This window comes from Neoarius graeffei, chromosome 22 (genome assembly GCF_027579695.1).
Source record: "Neoarius graeffei isolate fNeoGra1 chromosome 22, fNeoGra1.pri, whole genome shotgun sequence".
NCBI classification, from domain to species: domain Eukaryota; kingdom Metazoa; phylum Chordata; class Actinopteri; order Siluriformes; family Ariidae; genus Neoarius; species Neoarius graeffei.
The window spans coordinates 42,567,106-42,585,903 of NC_083590.1; the positions used below are offsets into that span (position 1 = coordinate 42,567,106).

Genomic DNA, 18,798 nt, shown 5'->3' on the forward strand with positions numbered 1-18,798 from the left:
GTGGAGAACAGCTTGTTTATTCTCCTGGCCTCTCCCTCCTTGGTGTATCTCTTCAACCGGGTGGCCAGAGCTGTTAGTCGCTGTTTGTCTTTCTTCTCAGGTCAGCAGCTCTTGTGTTGAGGCTGTTAGCTGTTGGGGCCTGGTACCCAATCTCTGGTTGTGGGGATGATGATGACGACATCTCCCCGCTGACCTGTCTTCCTGGCTCCCCCTTGCCATAGCATCGTTGTTGTATTTCATTAATCTCTAGTTGTGATAGTAGATTTCGATTACAGATGTTGGAACACTGGGCTAATAGCTGTTTCTTTGTTAGCCTTGATTGTGGGTTTCAAAGTATCCAATGGTCCCACATTCTCTGCATGTATCCCCTCTCTCTGGGATTGCTTGTATAGTAGCATTCCAGCAAATCCGTATTTTCTATCCTCGTCCATCGATGTCTTGTTCCAGTAGCCCATTTCTCATCAGGTTCCCTAGCAACTGACGCAGACCTTGTTGACCCGGTATGACTCTATCAGTTATGTCTTTACTCATTCCTGAGGTAGGCTGATATATCATGAGGGGTCTTGCCTAAGGACCCTTACTGGATGATGTTTTGCCCCGACCGGGATTCGAACCCCGATTTCCCGCGTCGTAGTCAGTGAGCATTTACCACTGTACTATCCAGCTGAGATATATATGTGTGTATATATATATACACATGTGTGTGTGTGTGTATACATGTGTGTGTGTGTATATATATATATATATATATATATATATATCTCGTCACATCCATAACGGAATTTCGTCACATCCATAACGCTGACTTTTCCTTCCGAAACTCTGCATGAAATACAAAATATTTTAAACAAAGATTTTTTAATATTCACCTTGGACCCCTCTATCTCCATTTCGACATTAGGTTTACAATTTCACAGAGTTTGATAAAAATGTACAGTCACCCAAGAAAAGTGATACTTTTTCTGTCACATCCATAACGCATCTTTTATTGGCATTTTCTGGCATGCCCTAGATGTACTATGGGAATTGTTCTTGTTCTATCACTTCTCCAGTATGGTACAGCCTTAAAATATGCAACACCTGTTTAAATAGTGGGAGACAATAAAACATGCACTGGGTCATTTGTTGCCATTTTGAGTTCAAGTGTCACGTCCATAACGCTGGAATTGCTCTTATATATATATATATATATATATATATATATATATATATATATATATATATAAAGCATGTGATATCCTCTTTATATTAAGGTGGCTAAAGATTTTTCAGATATTTTGAAAAAATATAATTTATTTATCACAGTATTTTTATTTGGTATTGCACTATGCAAGTTATAATAATCCATCCATCCATTATCTGTAGCCGCTTATTCTGTACAGGGTCACAAGCAAGCTGGAGACTATCCCAGCTGACTATGGGTGAGAAGCAGGGTACAGCCTGGACAAGTTGCTGGGTCATCGCCGGGCAAGTTATAATAAGTGAATCTATATTCAGCTGATAACAAGTGACCGTTCTTGCAACAGCAACTGTACAAAAACAAATGCGTATAAATTTGTATATATTTATAATTTTAGCAATTACCGTTAACATTAACTGCATGACAGATGTCAAGTCTCGATATGTGACTCCCCTACAAGGATACATTGCATTCCGTCGCAAGTCAAAATGTAAACAATGTCAATGTGGCAAGCACGCCGAGTGGGCAGATTTGACCTAAAACAGGCCGTGTACAATAATGGGATAGTGATTGATATTTATAATTTAATATTGAGCAGGCCAGCATTTATACATGGACCCATACACAGACGTATTTCACTCAGCAATCAGTGATGGCTAAAATTACAGACTTACCCGTGGTTTGAGGCCTTTCTGAAAACCAGGCATCTAACTTGCCGCTCTGCTTCTTAATTGCCATTTCTAGCCATGTGATAGCCCAGCTCAATTACAGTACACGAAACATTGTGAACACCTTGTCAGGCAATCAGATTACATCTTAATTACAGCACACAGCAGCATAACGGTTGCTTCTGTTTCCTACAGACTGTTAGTATTTGGCCATTATTTAGTTGAATAAAGCTTAGATTCACATCGCACGCTGCTCAGTTTTGTACAGATATGTAAACAAAAATATTTTTTGTTACTCAGTGAAAAATGGACGGCGGCAAATCCTACTACAGATGGCGATTTACCACCGCCAACCGGCTGCTTTTGAGACCTCTGGGTATATGAGTGTCGGGATGAAGATTGTATTTATCAGTTGTCGTTTTATGATCATAGGAATATTAGGGTATTGCAGGAGAGGAGCGAGTTGGTGACTGAGAGCATTTCCCTGTCCAGTCTCCCATTTTCAGCAAAGAGGCTGCCTAGGTATTTAAATTTGGTTGCTTATTTCAGTTGTACTCCATTGATCTTTATTTCCAGCTTCCCTGGTGTTCTACCAACTGACATGGTTTTCATGTTATAGCTCTCGCAGCACAGTTTTAGTTGGGCTGTGTGATCTGGAAGTTGTGATTCTTCACTATCTAGCATGACCTGATCATCTGCAAATAACAGCTTGTTTAGCACCTCCGGGTTGGGGTTTTGCCTCTCTGGTGATCCTTTCCATATAGATGATAAAAAGCAGGGGTGACAATACACAGCCTTGCCTAACTCCTGAAGTCACTCAAAACCATCTGGATAGTTCACTGGGAGTGCGACCTGCACTCTTGCTCTTGGTGTAGATGGTTCATATGTTTTCGAGGAGCTGACTTTTAACATTGTACTGTTCCAGGACTTTCCATAGTTTGGCCTTGTTGACTCAATCAAAGGCCTTCTCTTGGTCAACAAATATGAGGTTAAGGTGCCGGTCGGACTCCACTGCCTTTTCGCTGAGTTGGCGAAGTGCAAAGATTGCATCAGTGCATCCTTTCTCTGAATCCAAATTGTGCATCACTTAGGAACGGTTCTGCTTTTACTCTAGGTCGCAGTTCCAGGATCTTAGCATAAATTTTGCTTGCTTGACTGAGCAGTGATATGCCTCTATGTGTGTTGCATTCTTTCGTACTGCTTTTCTTCTTCCATAAGGGAACAACTATGGCATTCTGCCAGTCTTCTGGGACTCTCTTCTCCTCCCAGGCTTTCCTGAAGATGGAGGTAAGTTCAAGTTCAAAGTGTTTGTTATATGCACAGTAAGGACATGTCCTCTTACACAATGAAATTCTTAGTTTGCTGTCCACCATGAATGCCAATTATAAATAAATAAATAGGCGGAAGAAATAATACAAAGTAAAGGCAAAGTAGTACAAAATTAAAAAAAAAATATATATATAATAATAATAATAATAATAATAATTTAAAAAAAAGCCACCTAATTCCTATTTCTCCACAGGCTAGAATGGCTTCTGTTGTGGTGATGTCTATACCTGCTGCCTTGCCTTTTGGCCTTGTATTGACTACCCTTCTCACTTTATTCTCCAGGATAGTGGGTTCAGGGTGGTCTGGATATCGGACGGTGAACTGGGACTGGGTGTTGTATATTCCCGTGGGGTTTAGCATGTCCTTGAAATACTCCTCCCATCATTGTACGATGTCTTCCTCTCTGTGCAGGGGTTGTCCATTGGCGTCATTGATTACAGTAAGGCTCACCTCTGACTTGCATGGCTCTCACATTCTTGTAAAACTCTCTTGGTGAGACATATCTGTGAAGATACTCAGTCATCCAGGTACATAGTAATCTGTGGTTGGTAGAAGAGAGCAACTGGACTTGCTTGAAGATTCTTGAAGATGTTTCGCCTCTCATCCGAAAAGCATCCTCACTTCTGTCTGACTAATAGGGAGTATCAAGTATTCATCCTCTCATGTATTATTAGTCAGACAGAACTGAGGATGCCTTTCAGATGAGAGGCAAAACGTCTTCAAGAATCTTCAAGCAAGTCCAGTTGCTCTCTTCTACCAACCACAGATTACTGTGTACCTGGATGACTGAGTATCTTCACAGATATGTTTCTATGCACTTTGGGATGAGATCCCTTTGACTGGTGCGGGAGTATGAGAGGACTTCCAGAAAACTGGCAGACATCTTAGCCAGAGAGGATCGTTCATTTTTGTCAACCTGGAATGACCATCACTGAACAGAGGTGGGTGTCTAAGACATCTTTTATCAGCCACCTACAATGCAGCCATCAGCATTCTGATTCGGATTCTATGATGATCCATGAGAGGATGAATACTTGATACTCCCTATTAGTCAGACAGAACTGAGGATGCCTTTCAGATGAGAGGCGAAACGTCTTCAAGAATCTTCAAGCAAGTCCAGTTGCTCTCTCCTACCAACCACAGATCTCTTGGTGAGCGCCTACAGAGTTCACTCAGTTCTTTATCATACTTTGTCCATGAAGCATCCTTTGCTGCCTTAACAACTCAATTGTGTCTTCTTCCAATTCTGTATCTGATGTAGTCCTCCTTTTATTTCATTTTTATGCCTCCGCCACCATAAGGTGCAGGAGGCATTATGTTTTCGGGTTGTCCATCTGTCCGTGCGTGCGTGTGTGTCCATCCCGAAACCTTGTGAACGTGATATCTCAAAGGCTAATGAAAGGAATTTCACCAAACTTTCACCATTGTGCGCTTTGGGACAAACATGAACTGATTAGATTTTGAGATCAAAAGATCTAAGGTCAAGGTCACTGTGAGGTCAAATGTCTGTCCGAAAACCTTGTGAACACAATATCTCCAAGGCTGATGCAAGTAATTTCACCAGGTCAAGATTACTGTGAGGTCAAATGTCCATCCCCAAATCACAACTTAATAAGGTGTGTAGTCTACCGGGCGGAGGCATCCCCATCGATGCCGTTGGCGTTGAGTTCTATCTAGTTGTCCATATCTTAGAGTCTTTTCTCTTTAATGACTTCTTTAACTTCGTCACTCTACCATGCAGTTATCTTCCTGTTTGTTTCCTGTCTTGGTACCACATGTCTTTTGCATTGTGTCCAGAACAGCCATCTTGAAGGTGTCCCAGGCTTCCTCAACCATCTCTGTGGGGTCCACAGGCCCCGTTTTTTCTGTGATGGTTCTCAAGAATTTGCCCTTCACGTCATCATTCTGGAGCTTCATGTTGATTCTGCCTGTCTGCTTCCTCTGTCTGTTTGGTGCTCTCTTCCTTGGTGTGGTGTGAGTGAGTATAACTGGCCTGTGGTGTGTGTCTAGTCCTGCATTTGGGATGGCTCTTGCACCTGTGATGTTTCTCATACGGGTCCATATTATTAGGATGAAGTCTATCTGTGATGCCACGTTGAGGTTGTTCCACTTATACCAGGTGTAAATCTGACATGCTCCGTGTTCAAAGAAAGTGTTGGTAATGAATAGATCATGTTCTGTCCACATCTCCAGTACATGGTTGCCATTATAGTTGCATGGGGTTCTGTTGTCTCTGTGTGGGCCTACAGTGGTGCTTGAAAGTTTGTGAACCCTTTAGAATTTTCTATATTTCTGCATAAATATGACCTAAAACATCATCAGATTTTCACACAAGTCCTAAAAGTAGATAAAGAGAACCCACTTAAGCAAATGAGACAAAAATATTATATTTGGTCATTTATTTATTGAGGAAAATGATCCAATATTACATATCTGTGAGTGGCAAAAGTATGTGAACCTTTGCTTTCAGTATCTGGTGTGACCCCCTTGTGCAGTAATAACTGCAACTAAACATTTCCGGTCACTGTTGATCAGTCCTGCACACTGGCTTGGAGGAATTTTAGCCAGTTCCTCTGCACAGAACAGCTTCAACTCTGGGATGTTGATGGGTTTCCTCACATGAACTGCTCGTTTCAGGTCCTTCCACAACATTTCGATAGGATTAAGGTCAGGACTTTGACTTACCACCATGTTTCACAGATGGGATAAGGTTCTTATGCTGGAATGCAGTGCTTTCCTTTCTCCAAACATAACGCTTCTCATTTAAACCAAAAAGTTCTATTTTGGTCTCATCCGTCCACAAAACATTTTTCCAGTAGCCTTCTGGCTTGTCCACATGATCTTTAGCAAACTGCAGATGAGCAGCAATGTTATTTTTGGAGAGCAATGGCTTTCTCCTTGCAACCCTGCCATGCACACCATTGTTGTTCAGTGTTCTCCTGATGGTGGACTCATGAACATTAACATTAGCTAATGTGAGAGAGGCCTTCAGTTGCTTAGAAGTTACCCTGGGGTCCTTTGTGACCTCGCCGACTATTACACGCCTTGCTCTTGGAATGATCTTTGTTGGTCGACCACTCCTGGGGAGGGTAACAATGGTCTTGAATTTCCTCCATTTGTACACAATCTGTCTGACTGTGGATTGGTGGAGTCCAAACTCTTTAGAGATGGTTTTGTAACCTTTTCCAGCCTGATGAGCATCAACAACACCTTTTCTGAGGTCCTCAGAAATCTCCTTTGTTCATGCCATGAAACACTTCCACAAACGTGTTGTGAAGATCAGACTTTGATAGATCCCTGTTCTTTAAATAAAACAGGGTGCCCACTTACACCTGATTTGTCATCCCATTGATTTGAAAACACCTGACTCTAATTTCATCTTCAAATTAACTGCTAATCCTAGAGGTTCACATACTTTTGCCACTCACTGATGTGTTATATTGGATCATTTCCTCAATAAATAAATGACCAAGTATAATATTTTTGTCTCATTTGTTTAACTGGGTTCTCTTTATCTACTTTTAGGACTTGTGTGAAAATCTGATGATGTTTTAGGTTATATTTATGCAGAAATATAGAAAATTCTAAAGGGTTCACAAACTTTCAAGCACCACCGTAGATGTGTTCTTCAGGGTGGTCCTTCTTTCACCCATTCTTCCATTGAAGTAGCCCATGATGATCAGATGTTTGGTGTCTGGGATTCTGCTGATGGTATCTGAAAGCTTCTCGAAGAACTCATCTTTTTCTTCATCCTGATAAGTGCCATTGCAAGTGCATATACTTGTGCATATACAGTTAGGTCCATAAATATTTGGACAGAGACATTTTTCTAATTTTGGTTCTGTACATTACCACAATGAATTGTGAACAAAACAATTCAGATGCAGTTGAAGTTCAGACTTTCAGCTTTAATTCAGTGGGTTGAACAAAATGATTGCATAAAAATGTGAAGAACTAAAGCATTTTTTAAACACAATCCCTTCATTTCAGGGGCTCAAAAGTAATTGGACAAATTAAATAATTATAAATAAAATGTTCATTTCTAATACTTGGTTGAAAACCCTTTGTTGGCAATGACTGCCTGAAGTCTTGAACTCATGGACATCACCAGACGCTGTGTTTCCTCCTTTTTAATGCTCTGCCAGGCCTTTACTGCAGCGGTTTTCAGTTGCTGTTTGTTTGTGGGCCTTTCTGTCTGAAGTTTAGTCTTTAACAGTTGAAATGCATGCTCAATTGGGTTGAGATCAGGTGACTGACTTGGCCATTCAAGAATATTCCACTTCTTTGCTTTAATAAACTCCTGGGTTGTTTTGGCTTTATGTTTTGGGTCATTGTCCATTTGTATTATGAAATGCCGACCAATCAGTTTGGCTGCATTTGGCTGGATTTGAGCACACAGTATGTCTCTGAATACCTCAGAATTCATCCGGCTGCTTCTGTCCTGTGTCACATAATCAATAAACACTAGTGACCCAGTGCCACTGGCAGCCATGCATGCCCAAGCCATCACACTGCCTCCGCCGTGTTTTACAGATGATGTGGTATGCTTTGGATCATGAGCTGTACCACGCCTTCGCCATACTTTTTTTTTGCCATCATTCTGGTAGAGGTTGATCTTGGTTTCATCTGTCCAAAGAATCTTCTTCCAGAACTGTGCTGGCTTTTTTTAGATGTTTTTTAGCAAAGTCCAATCTAGCCTTTTTATTCTTGAGGCTTATGAGTGACTTGCACCGTGCAGTGAACCCTCTGTATTTACTTTCATGCAGTCTTCTCTTTATGGTATATTTGGATATTGATACGCCTACCTCCTGGAGAGTGTTGTTCACTTGGTTGGCTGTTGTGAAGGGGTTTCTCTTCACCATGGAAATTATTCTGCGATCATCCACTGCTGTTGTCTTCTGTGGGCGTCCAGGTCTTTTTGCATTGATGAGTTCACCAGTGCTTTCTTTCTTTCTCAGGATGTACCAAACTGTAGATTTTGCCACTCCTAATATTGTAGCAATTTCTCGGATGGGTTTTTTGTGTTTTCGCAGCTTAAGGATGGCTTGTTTCACCTGCATGGAGAGCTCCTTTGACCGCATGTTTTCTTCACAGCAAAATCTTCCAAATGCAAGCACCACACCTCAAATCAACTCCAGGCCTTTTATCTGCTTAATTGAGAATGACATAATGAAGGAATTGCTCACACCTGCCCATGAAATAGTCTTTGAGTCAATTGTCCAATTACTTTTGGTCCCTTTAAAAACAGGGTGGCACAGGTTAAGGAGCTGAAACTCCTAAACCCTTCATCCAATTTTAATATGGATACCCTCAAATGAAAGCTGAAAGTCTGGACTTTATGTCCATGTCCATTATATAACTATAACTTGAATGTGTTTCAGTAAACAGGTAAAAAAAACAAAATTTGTGTCGGTGTCCAAATATATATAGACCTAACTGTACTTGTACATATTCGGTTACCTTCTTCTTATTTCATATTCTGATTAGGATGATTCTTTCAGATATATATTCTGTGCCTATGAGACCTTTTGTCACTTCCAGGTGCAGAACAAAACCCACACCATGGACAGCTCTCTGGCATCCGCTTACTTCGCTTCTTGTAAGAACATAGCCAGAGTCAACCTCCTTTGTCCCCATTCCTTTCTGTTTGCTAAACCCAGTATTCCGATCTTGTGTTTTGTCATAAACGCCACAATTTCAGGCACTTTGTCTCTTAATTCATATGGTTCCATGTGCCAACCTTTCCAGCGTTCTTTTCTCTTTGTTGTTTTCCGTTCCTAGTCCTTTTTCTGTTTTCATCTGTCTGCTTACATCTTCTTGTATTGACACGAGCACAGAAATTCTGGCCACTGCTGGCTTGCTGGGCCAGTCTCAGCAGCTTTACCAGAGCCCCGTTAGCCAGCCAAACTGTTTCCACCTCCCATGATGAGGATGAGGGGTTGGGCTTTGGGAGGCACAATTCATGTTTAAAGGGGAAATATGAGGGGGAAAAAGCTCACTTTTTCAGTGCTTGTGCACATACATTTGTGTATCTGGAATCTACAAATTCTGAAATAAGACAACTCGGTCAGTTTCTTTTGCGCTGCCTATTTCAGAAAACATGTGATTCAACAAGCTATTCAGATTCGGCTCCTCTTCTGTGTCACAAGGGGAGAATATTAAAATTATCCTGCCCCCTCATCTGAGTATCTCTACTGGGCTTGAGAATCACCTTTGTGAATGAATATTCCTGAGGAAAGGACTAGCTGATTGGCTGGTGCAAGAGGGGACGGGGTGAGCAGTGACATATCATTTAAAGGAACAGGCACTCAAACCAGTGGCCGTTTAGACAGGGTGAGAAGGGAGCTGTGATGCTTTATCCTTGTGGTATTTTAACCAAAGCATGTCACAGAAATTTCATCAAGTCCTGAGGGAACTGTCAATTTGTGGAAAAGGGGTATAATGTGTCACCTTTTAATAGTGAATCAGAGCAGTCATAAGATATTCAGGGTAGTATAAAATAGTCTTCAGTTCCTATTTCTGTATTTGATCATATGAATGCACACTGCAGGAATAGTGCCATCTCTGCTAACGTTTCATTTCAACACAAACTTTTTTGTAAATCTGAGACTTACTAAAAATGTGTGCTGGATTTTCTTCCTTAAAACTTTACTTTTCAGAACTGAGTTATTTGGTTAGTGGTTTGTTTATTTTGAAGTGGATCTACACTATGATGATTTAACATCGGAGTATACTGCTACAGGTGATCACTCCAAAATACACAAAATAAAAATGCCGAATGAGCCAGTCTATATATGAATAGAGCAATGACTGATCATTACATAGGTGTTTTGAGCTCTCCAATAGTCACCTTGAAGCCCTGCCTTTTTCCCCATCTCACATTAGTAACATTTTGTCTCCTCTCTATGCTCTGATGAGGTGTCTTGGCTTTCTGTAAACATATAAAATATAATGTATTTTTCTACTTAATGTTGAAAAATACATTATACAATCAGACAAGTATAGTGAACATCAGTTAACTAGATGTATTAGGGATGCTATTGAATATTTTCAGCCAAAAATAGTAAAAAATGTCACTTTTCAGCCAAAAGCAGGTGCCAACCCTCCAGAAATATGGATATTTAAATGACAATCATACAGGTCAGTTTGGAATATGCTGAAAAACAGAAATGCCCTAGAGGAGCAATCTTTTTTTTTTTTCAGAATAAAAATGTTGAATGAACTAAATCACATGAGCCTTTTGAACTCCCTGATATAAATTGATGCCCTGAAATCACCTGCAAATCAGCAGTTTTGGGTTTCAGCCCAGAGAGAAAAAGGTTAAAACAAAGATTTTGGCTGAATAAAAGGAGACCTTATATCTAACACAAATTATGTTAATTGGAATTGTAATTATTGTAATTTAAAACACTGTTTGCTTTGTTCTCCTGCACCAATTACAGTTCTAGCTGCAGAACAACCGTGACAAACATTGGAACCAGTGTGCTTTATTTTCAGTGACCTGTATAAAAGGGTGTGGACTATGTAATGGGTTCAAAACTGGAGCCAGAATGTCTCTGAATCCCTCTGTGTTCCGATCCTATAGTATATTCATGCATGAACAGATAATGTGTCCTAAACAGACAAAAATAGAAAATATAGCTGCAAGCGGCAATGAGGGGCCCTCACACCTCCGGGTCCACCACAACCTGTCACACATGGCCATCATACAATGCACACACGTGAGATGTGCGACAAAAGCCTGGGTATCTGATGTGTGCGTCACCAGTGATGAGTTTTTAGGCAATGGAGTCATTACTGTCCAAGTCCAAATGGTGGTGCTATACCAGAGGGTCACTTTGGGCATGTGGATATTATCAGAACCATCATATCCTATAACCTGTGAAGTTTGAGCCATATCCGGCAGTGCATGGTGAATTTATGAGACGCTTCCTGTTTGCGTGGCATAACATATAAATTTATTGTTTTGCCATTTCAACATTGCAAGATATCACAAATCTCTTTGCAATTTAAAATTGGCAACATCTTGACATCACGTATATCAAATATGACATGAATCCAACAAACTGCCTAGGAGGAGTATGTCAAAATGTAACGTGTTCAGGCAATGGAGTCATTACTGTCCAGGTCCAAATGGTGGTGTTATACCAGAGGGTCGGTCACTTCTAATTTTACTGAATTTCCACCCTAAAAACAGAAAAAAAAAAAGTTAATACAGTACCCACTTGCATCTCAAAGGAGACTGCAGTTTATTTCGCATCAAACAAAGTGAATGGTGACACAACATGGCACGAGTTGTTCAAAAAAATGATCATTAAATTTTGGGAATAGTGTGGATGGCATATTTGGCAAGAGTACGGAAATCAAGATGACTGCAGTCAGTACAATCCCTCTGAAGCGATTAACGAATTTCGCTGTGCTTGAGTTTACATTACACACACACAAAGAAAAAAAGGCTTCTTGTTCTTAATTTACCCACAAATGTTTTTATTCCACTTGAAAAGTGTTCGGCAAACCTGCTACCAGATTTGGGAAGCTACGACATCCTGAACTATTTAGTATTTGGATTTCTAAATACACTGGAGAGACTAAAGACTTACAGAAGTACAGATGCCTACCCATAGGCAGGTTTCGTGCCAGAATGTTATGGGAAATTCCCGATAAAGAAAAATGCGTTCCTATGACGAAGGTAAGCTCTAATGTGGACTTAAAACAGTAACAAACAAGCCAGAGCCTGACACTCGCATATTTTATGGTGTTTAGCCTCGTCTACATCTTCAGTACATAACAAACATGCTGCTCGTCTCACCAAGCCATTAAGTGTAATAAATACTGTATATCACGTACAAAGCCCACATCTGGATATCGGCAGTTGCCATGATGTCACATAAAAGCAACCACGATGCTGTGACCTTTTCGTTCTGTTCGCTTTTTCGTGTCATTTGTTCAACAGCATAATCTAACAGATTTGCCAAGGCAATCGGGAAAAATTCAAGTAGGAGCCCTGCATCCCATTAAAATACCGAACATGCATTTTTCTGCATTTTTGTACGTAAAAAAAGCATGATTTCTGCGTTAACCTGGTATGTCTAAATTATAAGCATGGGTAGTGGCATGTCACTAAGCGTATTGGTCAATAAATTAAGCATAGCGGAGCTGCTACATGGTGACGCCTTAGGGGAAACCCCAATTATTTTATACACACACGTATTGTACTGGGTACTTTTTGTGTGTAATTTTGTAACAGAAAATATTAGAACCAATGTGACTGTCTTAAAGGCACTTTAGTTTTTAAATGTTTTTTCCTTCATATTTTCCAGTTGCATGATGCACATGACAGCTTTGCATTTATGTTTCATATAAATCTTTTAAATTAAAATGTCCAACATTAATTTACACACACTGGTTCACTTGGGACTAAACAAGTAAATGACTGACAATATTATGACAATGGCAACATACAGTATATAAACTTCTTTTATTCTACCACATTCACTGGATATGAGCAATCGCGCACTCTGGCTACTCTGCTCCTAGGATATCAGCTCATATACTGTGAGTAGAGAAAAACAAAATGGTGGAGCGTGTTGCTGAACCAATTGAGGACAAAATAAAAACTGTACTTGAAAACAAAACCCCAAAAAATATAAAAAAGCAACAAAATATGGAATGAACATATTTAATAGTAAGAACATCTCTCCCCCCCCCCCCCCCCCCCAAGAACTATTATTATAGCATTTTTCACAAAGTCCTCATGTCATTTCACCAGGTTACATTTTAAGTGGGAATGATTTTGTCTGACGTTTTGTATAAAGTTTTCATTTATCAAATTTGCAGAAAGTAAAAATGCTCTGTTTCTCAAAATCCAGTGAATGTGGCTAGAAAAAAACAATTATTCCACTCAATCTCGTCGTCAGGGGCGCCGCCAGAAATTTTGGGCCCCATGAAAGATTAGAATTTTGGGCCCCCCAACTTTGCCCACCCTCGTCACAATTGCACTATTGTCATTATTTGACTTTTGATAGCCCATGGACCTTGAGTTTGTGACTTTGTTATTACATTTTATGTATTAACCTACCAGGGACTAGATGAAAACTGGTCAGTGACTAATTCTGGTGCATTTACAATCACAAATGAAAATTCAAGATTTTGCCACATGCCTTCTTGTGCTAGGACAATTGGTAGTGAAATGTGTGATGTGACTGCTAATAAATCATAGAAAAAGTTTTCTACCCAGCATCAAAATACCTATGGAAATCCCATGGATTGTTATGTGTTAGGTAGAAAGCTGTGTGTACTGTTCTGCAAAAAGGGAATATGTTCAAAAATTATCATTAAAAACTTCAATCCTAAAGCATTTATGGGTTGTATTGCTGCTTACCTCCTTCTCCAAAGGGGGGTTCAGTGGTTTGGTAGGGCGGAGGTCCCCCTGAGGCTGAATCTGTGCATATTTAGGGCACCCCATTAGTTATGAAACTGGTTATTAGCACTAGTTATTAGCACCAGCATAACGTAATATTTCATCTTGTTTATCACACAAGTCAGTTCAGTTATTAAAATGGAAAAAATGTCACTGTACAAACTGTAAAAGTGTTCTCTTGATAGGCTAATCCAACCACATTCATACTGTTCATTTACCATTCGCTAATATTTTGAACACACATGTGAGCGATAGCTACCTTTCTTTGGGAAAAACTGAGTGACCAGTTGCCTGCCTCTCCGGTCCCTCTCAGCTTTCAGCTGCCTTTCTTTACGTTTTTGACAGCCACTCTTCATATTTAGCGATCATAGACTGTACGCACTCCACTGCTGGCTGGCTGGCTGCTGCACCGCGACACAGCAGCAAGTAGCGTTGCACTGATCAGCACACAGATTTAACGAATCGTGCTTCTACCAGAATTGGACCATACCATTTCACAAAAGGGGGAGGGTTAAATGACAATATTTTGAAGAACTCAAGAAATAGACAACCTTGTTCAATTAGCTCATTTTACCAGATGGAATATTGCATTGTTGTTATTTCAAAAGTCTTATTAAAATCATTAAAAGCATATTATCAGCCCCTTAAAGGGCCCCATGGCAGTGTTGGGCCCCTAGAATTGTTCTAACCTTTCCCCCCTTGGCGGCGCCCATGCTTGTCGTACATGGCTTATAGCCAACTCAGCGCTACACGCCTGGTCGGCTATCAGTTCATGTCTGACTCGATTTCATGGAATAACTATTTTATGATTGTAACGGATGTAGAGAAACACTGATGGAACATTTAATGTGATATTGAACTATTACTTTAAACATAATATGTTTGATGATATTACTGAAGGTAAATCTTACAGATGTTATCACCTACTGTGAGTATAGTGTGAAGCATCTTCTGTTTCTGTTTACTAGGTTTGCCAAGCTCCTCCTCCGACTGCCAGCATTGCGCTCCATTGGTTTAAAATGTCTGGAACACCTGTTCTTCTTCAAGCTGATTGGTGATACCCCAATTGACACCTTCCTCATGGAGATGCTGGAGGCTCCCCATCAACTGACCTAATCTGGACCACTTTTTTACCTAGTTGTATCTGGTTTGCACCAGGGTGTACCGGTAGCCTGGACATTGGGGCTTCACTGTGTCTGTTCAGTTCTCCTGCTTATACCTTCCTGTATTCTCTCCTTTTTTTTTCCTGCCACGTCATCTCTTATGCTAGCATTGCACCAAAAAGACACTTAATCTCTCAGAAAACAAAGAGTGGGAATTTTACATTGTTGAGAGATATTCGTATTTTGAAAATAAGGCTTTTCAAGGTTGTTTTCAGTTTTACACTTCCATTTTTAGAGCCTTTGTATTGACAACAGTGCTCAGCATTGTTTGTTTTTATCTGCGACAAAAAATGTATGCAGCTGGTACGTTTCTTTTCTCACTACAGCTCAAAAAGCTAACAAACCCAATACTCGGCTCTCATGACCAGGACATGAAATTTTTTCCCTCGTTGTAACCCTAAAATCTGCCTGGTGAAGAAGCCAGTTCACTTGAATGGAAAAGGAAGTGGTATGCAGGGGGAAAGGAATTTGCTTCCTGTATCAAATTTTTTAATTTCTCCTTATCTATCTTTTCTGAGTTTGCTTTTTGTGCTGAGTTCATGTCGATGAACTTTAACCCCATGAATCTGCAAATCATGGAATAGAATCATAGGCCAATAGAAAAGTAGAGCATGGTGCTAGAGTCCTGTCCTTCTAGAAGACTCGACATGGAGGACCTGCTTATTATTACAGTTTCCCACTGCAGCTGAAGAGCTGTAACAAACCATCCATCTATCTACACACACACACAGTGCCTTGCAAAAGTATTCACCCCCTTGGCTTTTTACCTGTTTTGTTACATTACAACCTGTAATTTAGATTTTTTTTTTTAATCTGAATTTTATGTAATGGATCTGCACAAAATAATCTAAGTTGGTGAAGTGAAATGACAAAAAGAAATATATATATATATATATATAATATAAAATAACTGAAAATTGATATGTGCATATGTATTCACTCCCTTTGCTGTGAAGCCCCTAAAAAGTTCTAGTGCAACCAATTACCTTCAGAAGTCACATAATTAGTGAAATAAAGTCCACCTGTGTGCAGTCTAAGTGTCACATGATCTGTCAGTGTATATATACACACCTTTTCTCAAAGGCACCAGAGGCTGCAACACCACTAAGCAAGAGGTACCACTAACCAAACAACACTTTGAAGACTAAGGAGCTCTCCAAACAAGTCAGGTTCAAAGTTGTTGAAAAGTACAAGTCAGGGTTGGGTTATAAAAAAATATCCAAATCTTTGATGAGCCCGCCCCCCCTCCCGGAGCACCATCAAATCCATCCATTATCCGTAACCACTTATCCTGTTCTACAGGGTTGCAGGGAAGCTGGAGCCTATCCCAGCTGACTATGGGCAAGAGGCGGGGTACACCCTGGACAAGTCGCCAGGTTATCACAGGGCTGACACAGAGACGAACAACTATTCACACTCATTCACACCAATTTAGAGCCACCAATTAACCTAACCTGCATGTCTTTGGACTGTTGGGGAAATCAGAGCACCCGGAGGAAACCCACACAGACACGAGGAGAACATGCAAACTCCACACAGAAAGGCTGGCCTCTGGACTCAAACCCAGGACCTTCTTGCTGTGAGGTGACAGTGCTAACCACTGCACCACCGTGCTGACACACCATTAAATCCATCATCATCAAATGGAAAGAACATGGTACCACAACAAACCTGCCAAGAGAAGCCCGCCCACCACAACTCACGGACTAGGCAAGGAGGGCAGAGGCAGCACAGAGACCAAAGGTAACCCTGAAGGAGCTGCAGAGTTCCACAGCAGAGACTGGAGTATTTGTCCATAGGACCACAATAAGCGGTACACTCCACAGAGCTGGGCTTTATGGAAGAGTGGCCAGAAAAAAGCCATTGCTTAAGAAAACAAGTTTGGAGTTTGCTCAACAGCATGTGGCAGACTCCCCAAACACATGGAAGAAGATTCTCTGGTCAAATGAAACTAAAATTGATCTTTTTGGCCATCATGGGAAATGCCATGTGTGGCATAAACTCAACACCCTGAGAACACCATTCCTCCCGTGAAGCATGGTGGTGGCAACATCATGATGTGGGGATATTTTTCATCTGTAGGGACAGGAAAGCTGGTCAGGACTGGAGGAAAGATGGATGGCACTAAATACAGGGCAATTCTGGAGGAAAACCTGTTTGTCAGCCAGAGGTTTGAGACTGGGACGAAGGTTCAGGTTCCAGCAGGACAATGACCCTAAACATACTGCTAAAGCTACACTGGAGTGGTTTAAAGGGAAACATTTAAATGTGTTGGAATGGCCTAGTCAAAGCCCAGACCTCAATCCAATTGAGAATCTGAGGTCAGACTTGAAGATTGCTGTTCACCAGCGGAACCCATCCAACTTGAAGTAGCTGGAGCAGTTTTGCCTTGAGGAATGGGCAAAAATCCCAGTGGCTAGATGTGGCAAGCTCATGGACGCTTATCCAAAGCGACTTACAGCTATAATTGCTGCAATAGGTGGCTCTACAAAGTACTGGCATTGGGGTGTGTGAATAGTTATGCACGTTGAATTTTCTGTTATTTTGTCCTATTTGTTGTTCACTTCAAAAAAAAAAAATTCACATCTTCATAGTTGTAGGCATGTTCTGCAAATGAAATGATGCAAACCCTCAAACAATCCGTTTTAATTCCAGGTTGTGAGGCAACAAAACCCAAAAAATGCCAAGGTGGTGAATACTTTTGCAAGGTGTGTGTGTGTGTGTATTGCATTGCAAGGGGTGTGTGTGTGTGTGTGTGTATATATATATATATATATATATATATATATATATATATATATATATATATATATATAGTGTGTGTGTGGTGGCATGCAAACGTTTGGGCACCCTTGCTGAAAATGTCTGTTACTGTGAATAGTTAAGTGAGCAGAAGATGAATTGATCACCAAAAGGCATAAAGATAAAGACGAGACATTTCTTTTCAGCGTTTTATGCAAGATTTGTGTATTATTTTTGTTTTGTATAATTGGAGAGTGAAAAAAGAAAAGGAACACCATGTGAAAGTTTGCGCACCCCAATACATTTGAGTTCTCAGGTAACTTTTACCAAGGTTCCAGACCTTAATTAGCTTATTGAGCTGTGACTTGTTCAAATTATTCGTTAAGAAAGGTCAGATGATGCAGATTTCAAAGCTCTATAAATTCTCTGACTCCTCAAATTTGTCCCTAAAATCAACAGCCATGGGCTCCTCTAAGCAACTCCCTAGCATTCTGAAAAATACAACAATTGATGCTCACAAAGCAGGAGAAGGCTACAAGAACATGGCAAAGTGTTTTCAGGTAGCTATTTCCTCAGATCATAATGTTATTAAGAAATGGCAGTTAACAGAAATAGTGGAGATCAAGGTGAGGTCTGGAAGATGAAGAAAACTTTCTGAAAGAACTGCTCATTGGATTGCTAGAAAACCCTGTTTGACTGCAAAAGCCCTTCAGAAAGATTTAGCAGACCCTGGAGTGGAGGTGCACTGTTCTACTATGCAGTGACACCTGAACAAATATGACCTTCATGAGAGAGTCATCAGAAGAAAACCTTTCCTGTATCCTAGCCACAAAATTCAGTGTCTGAAGTTTGCAAATGAACAAGCCTGATGCATTTTGGAAACAAGTCCTGTGGACTGATGAAATCAAAATACAACTTTTTGGCCACAATGTGCAAAGGTATGTTTGGAGGAAAAGGGGTGCCAAATTCCAGGAAAAGAACACACCTCCATCTCTTAAGCATGGGTGTGGATTGATCATGCTTTGGGGTTGTGTTGCAGCCAGTGGCACAGGGCACATTTCATTGGTCGAGGAAAGCATGGATTCGAATAAATACCAGCAAACTCTGGAAGCAAACATCACACCATCTGTAAAAAAGTTGAAGTTAAAAAGAGGATGGGTTCTATAATAAGACGATGATCCAAAACGCGCCTCAAAATCTACAATGGAATACCTCAAGAGGCACAAGCTGAAGGTTTTGCCCTGGCCCTCACATCATTGAAAATCTGTGGATAGATCTCAAAAGAGCAGTGCATGC

At 40.5% G+C, this 18,798-nt stretch overlaps 1 protein-coding gene across 1 annotated transcript in view; it reads left to right on the top strand.

Annotated features, from left to right (window-relative positions):
• Window positions 1–17,548, top strand: part of rxrba (retinoid x receptor, beta a) — a 139,105-nt gene extending 121,557 nt beyond the window's left edge. Inside the window, exon 13 of the mRNA XM_060904817.1 lies at window positions 14,566–17,548. Within this exon, the coding sequence (XP_060760800.1) occupies window positions 14,566–14,713 (148 nt within the window). The 3' untranslated portion in view covers window positions 14,714–17,548. The remainder of the gene's footprint in view (window positions 1–14,565) is intronic.
• The last annotated feature ends 1,250 nt before the right edge of the window (window positions 17,549–18,798 follow it).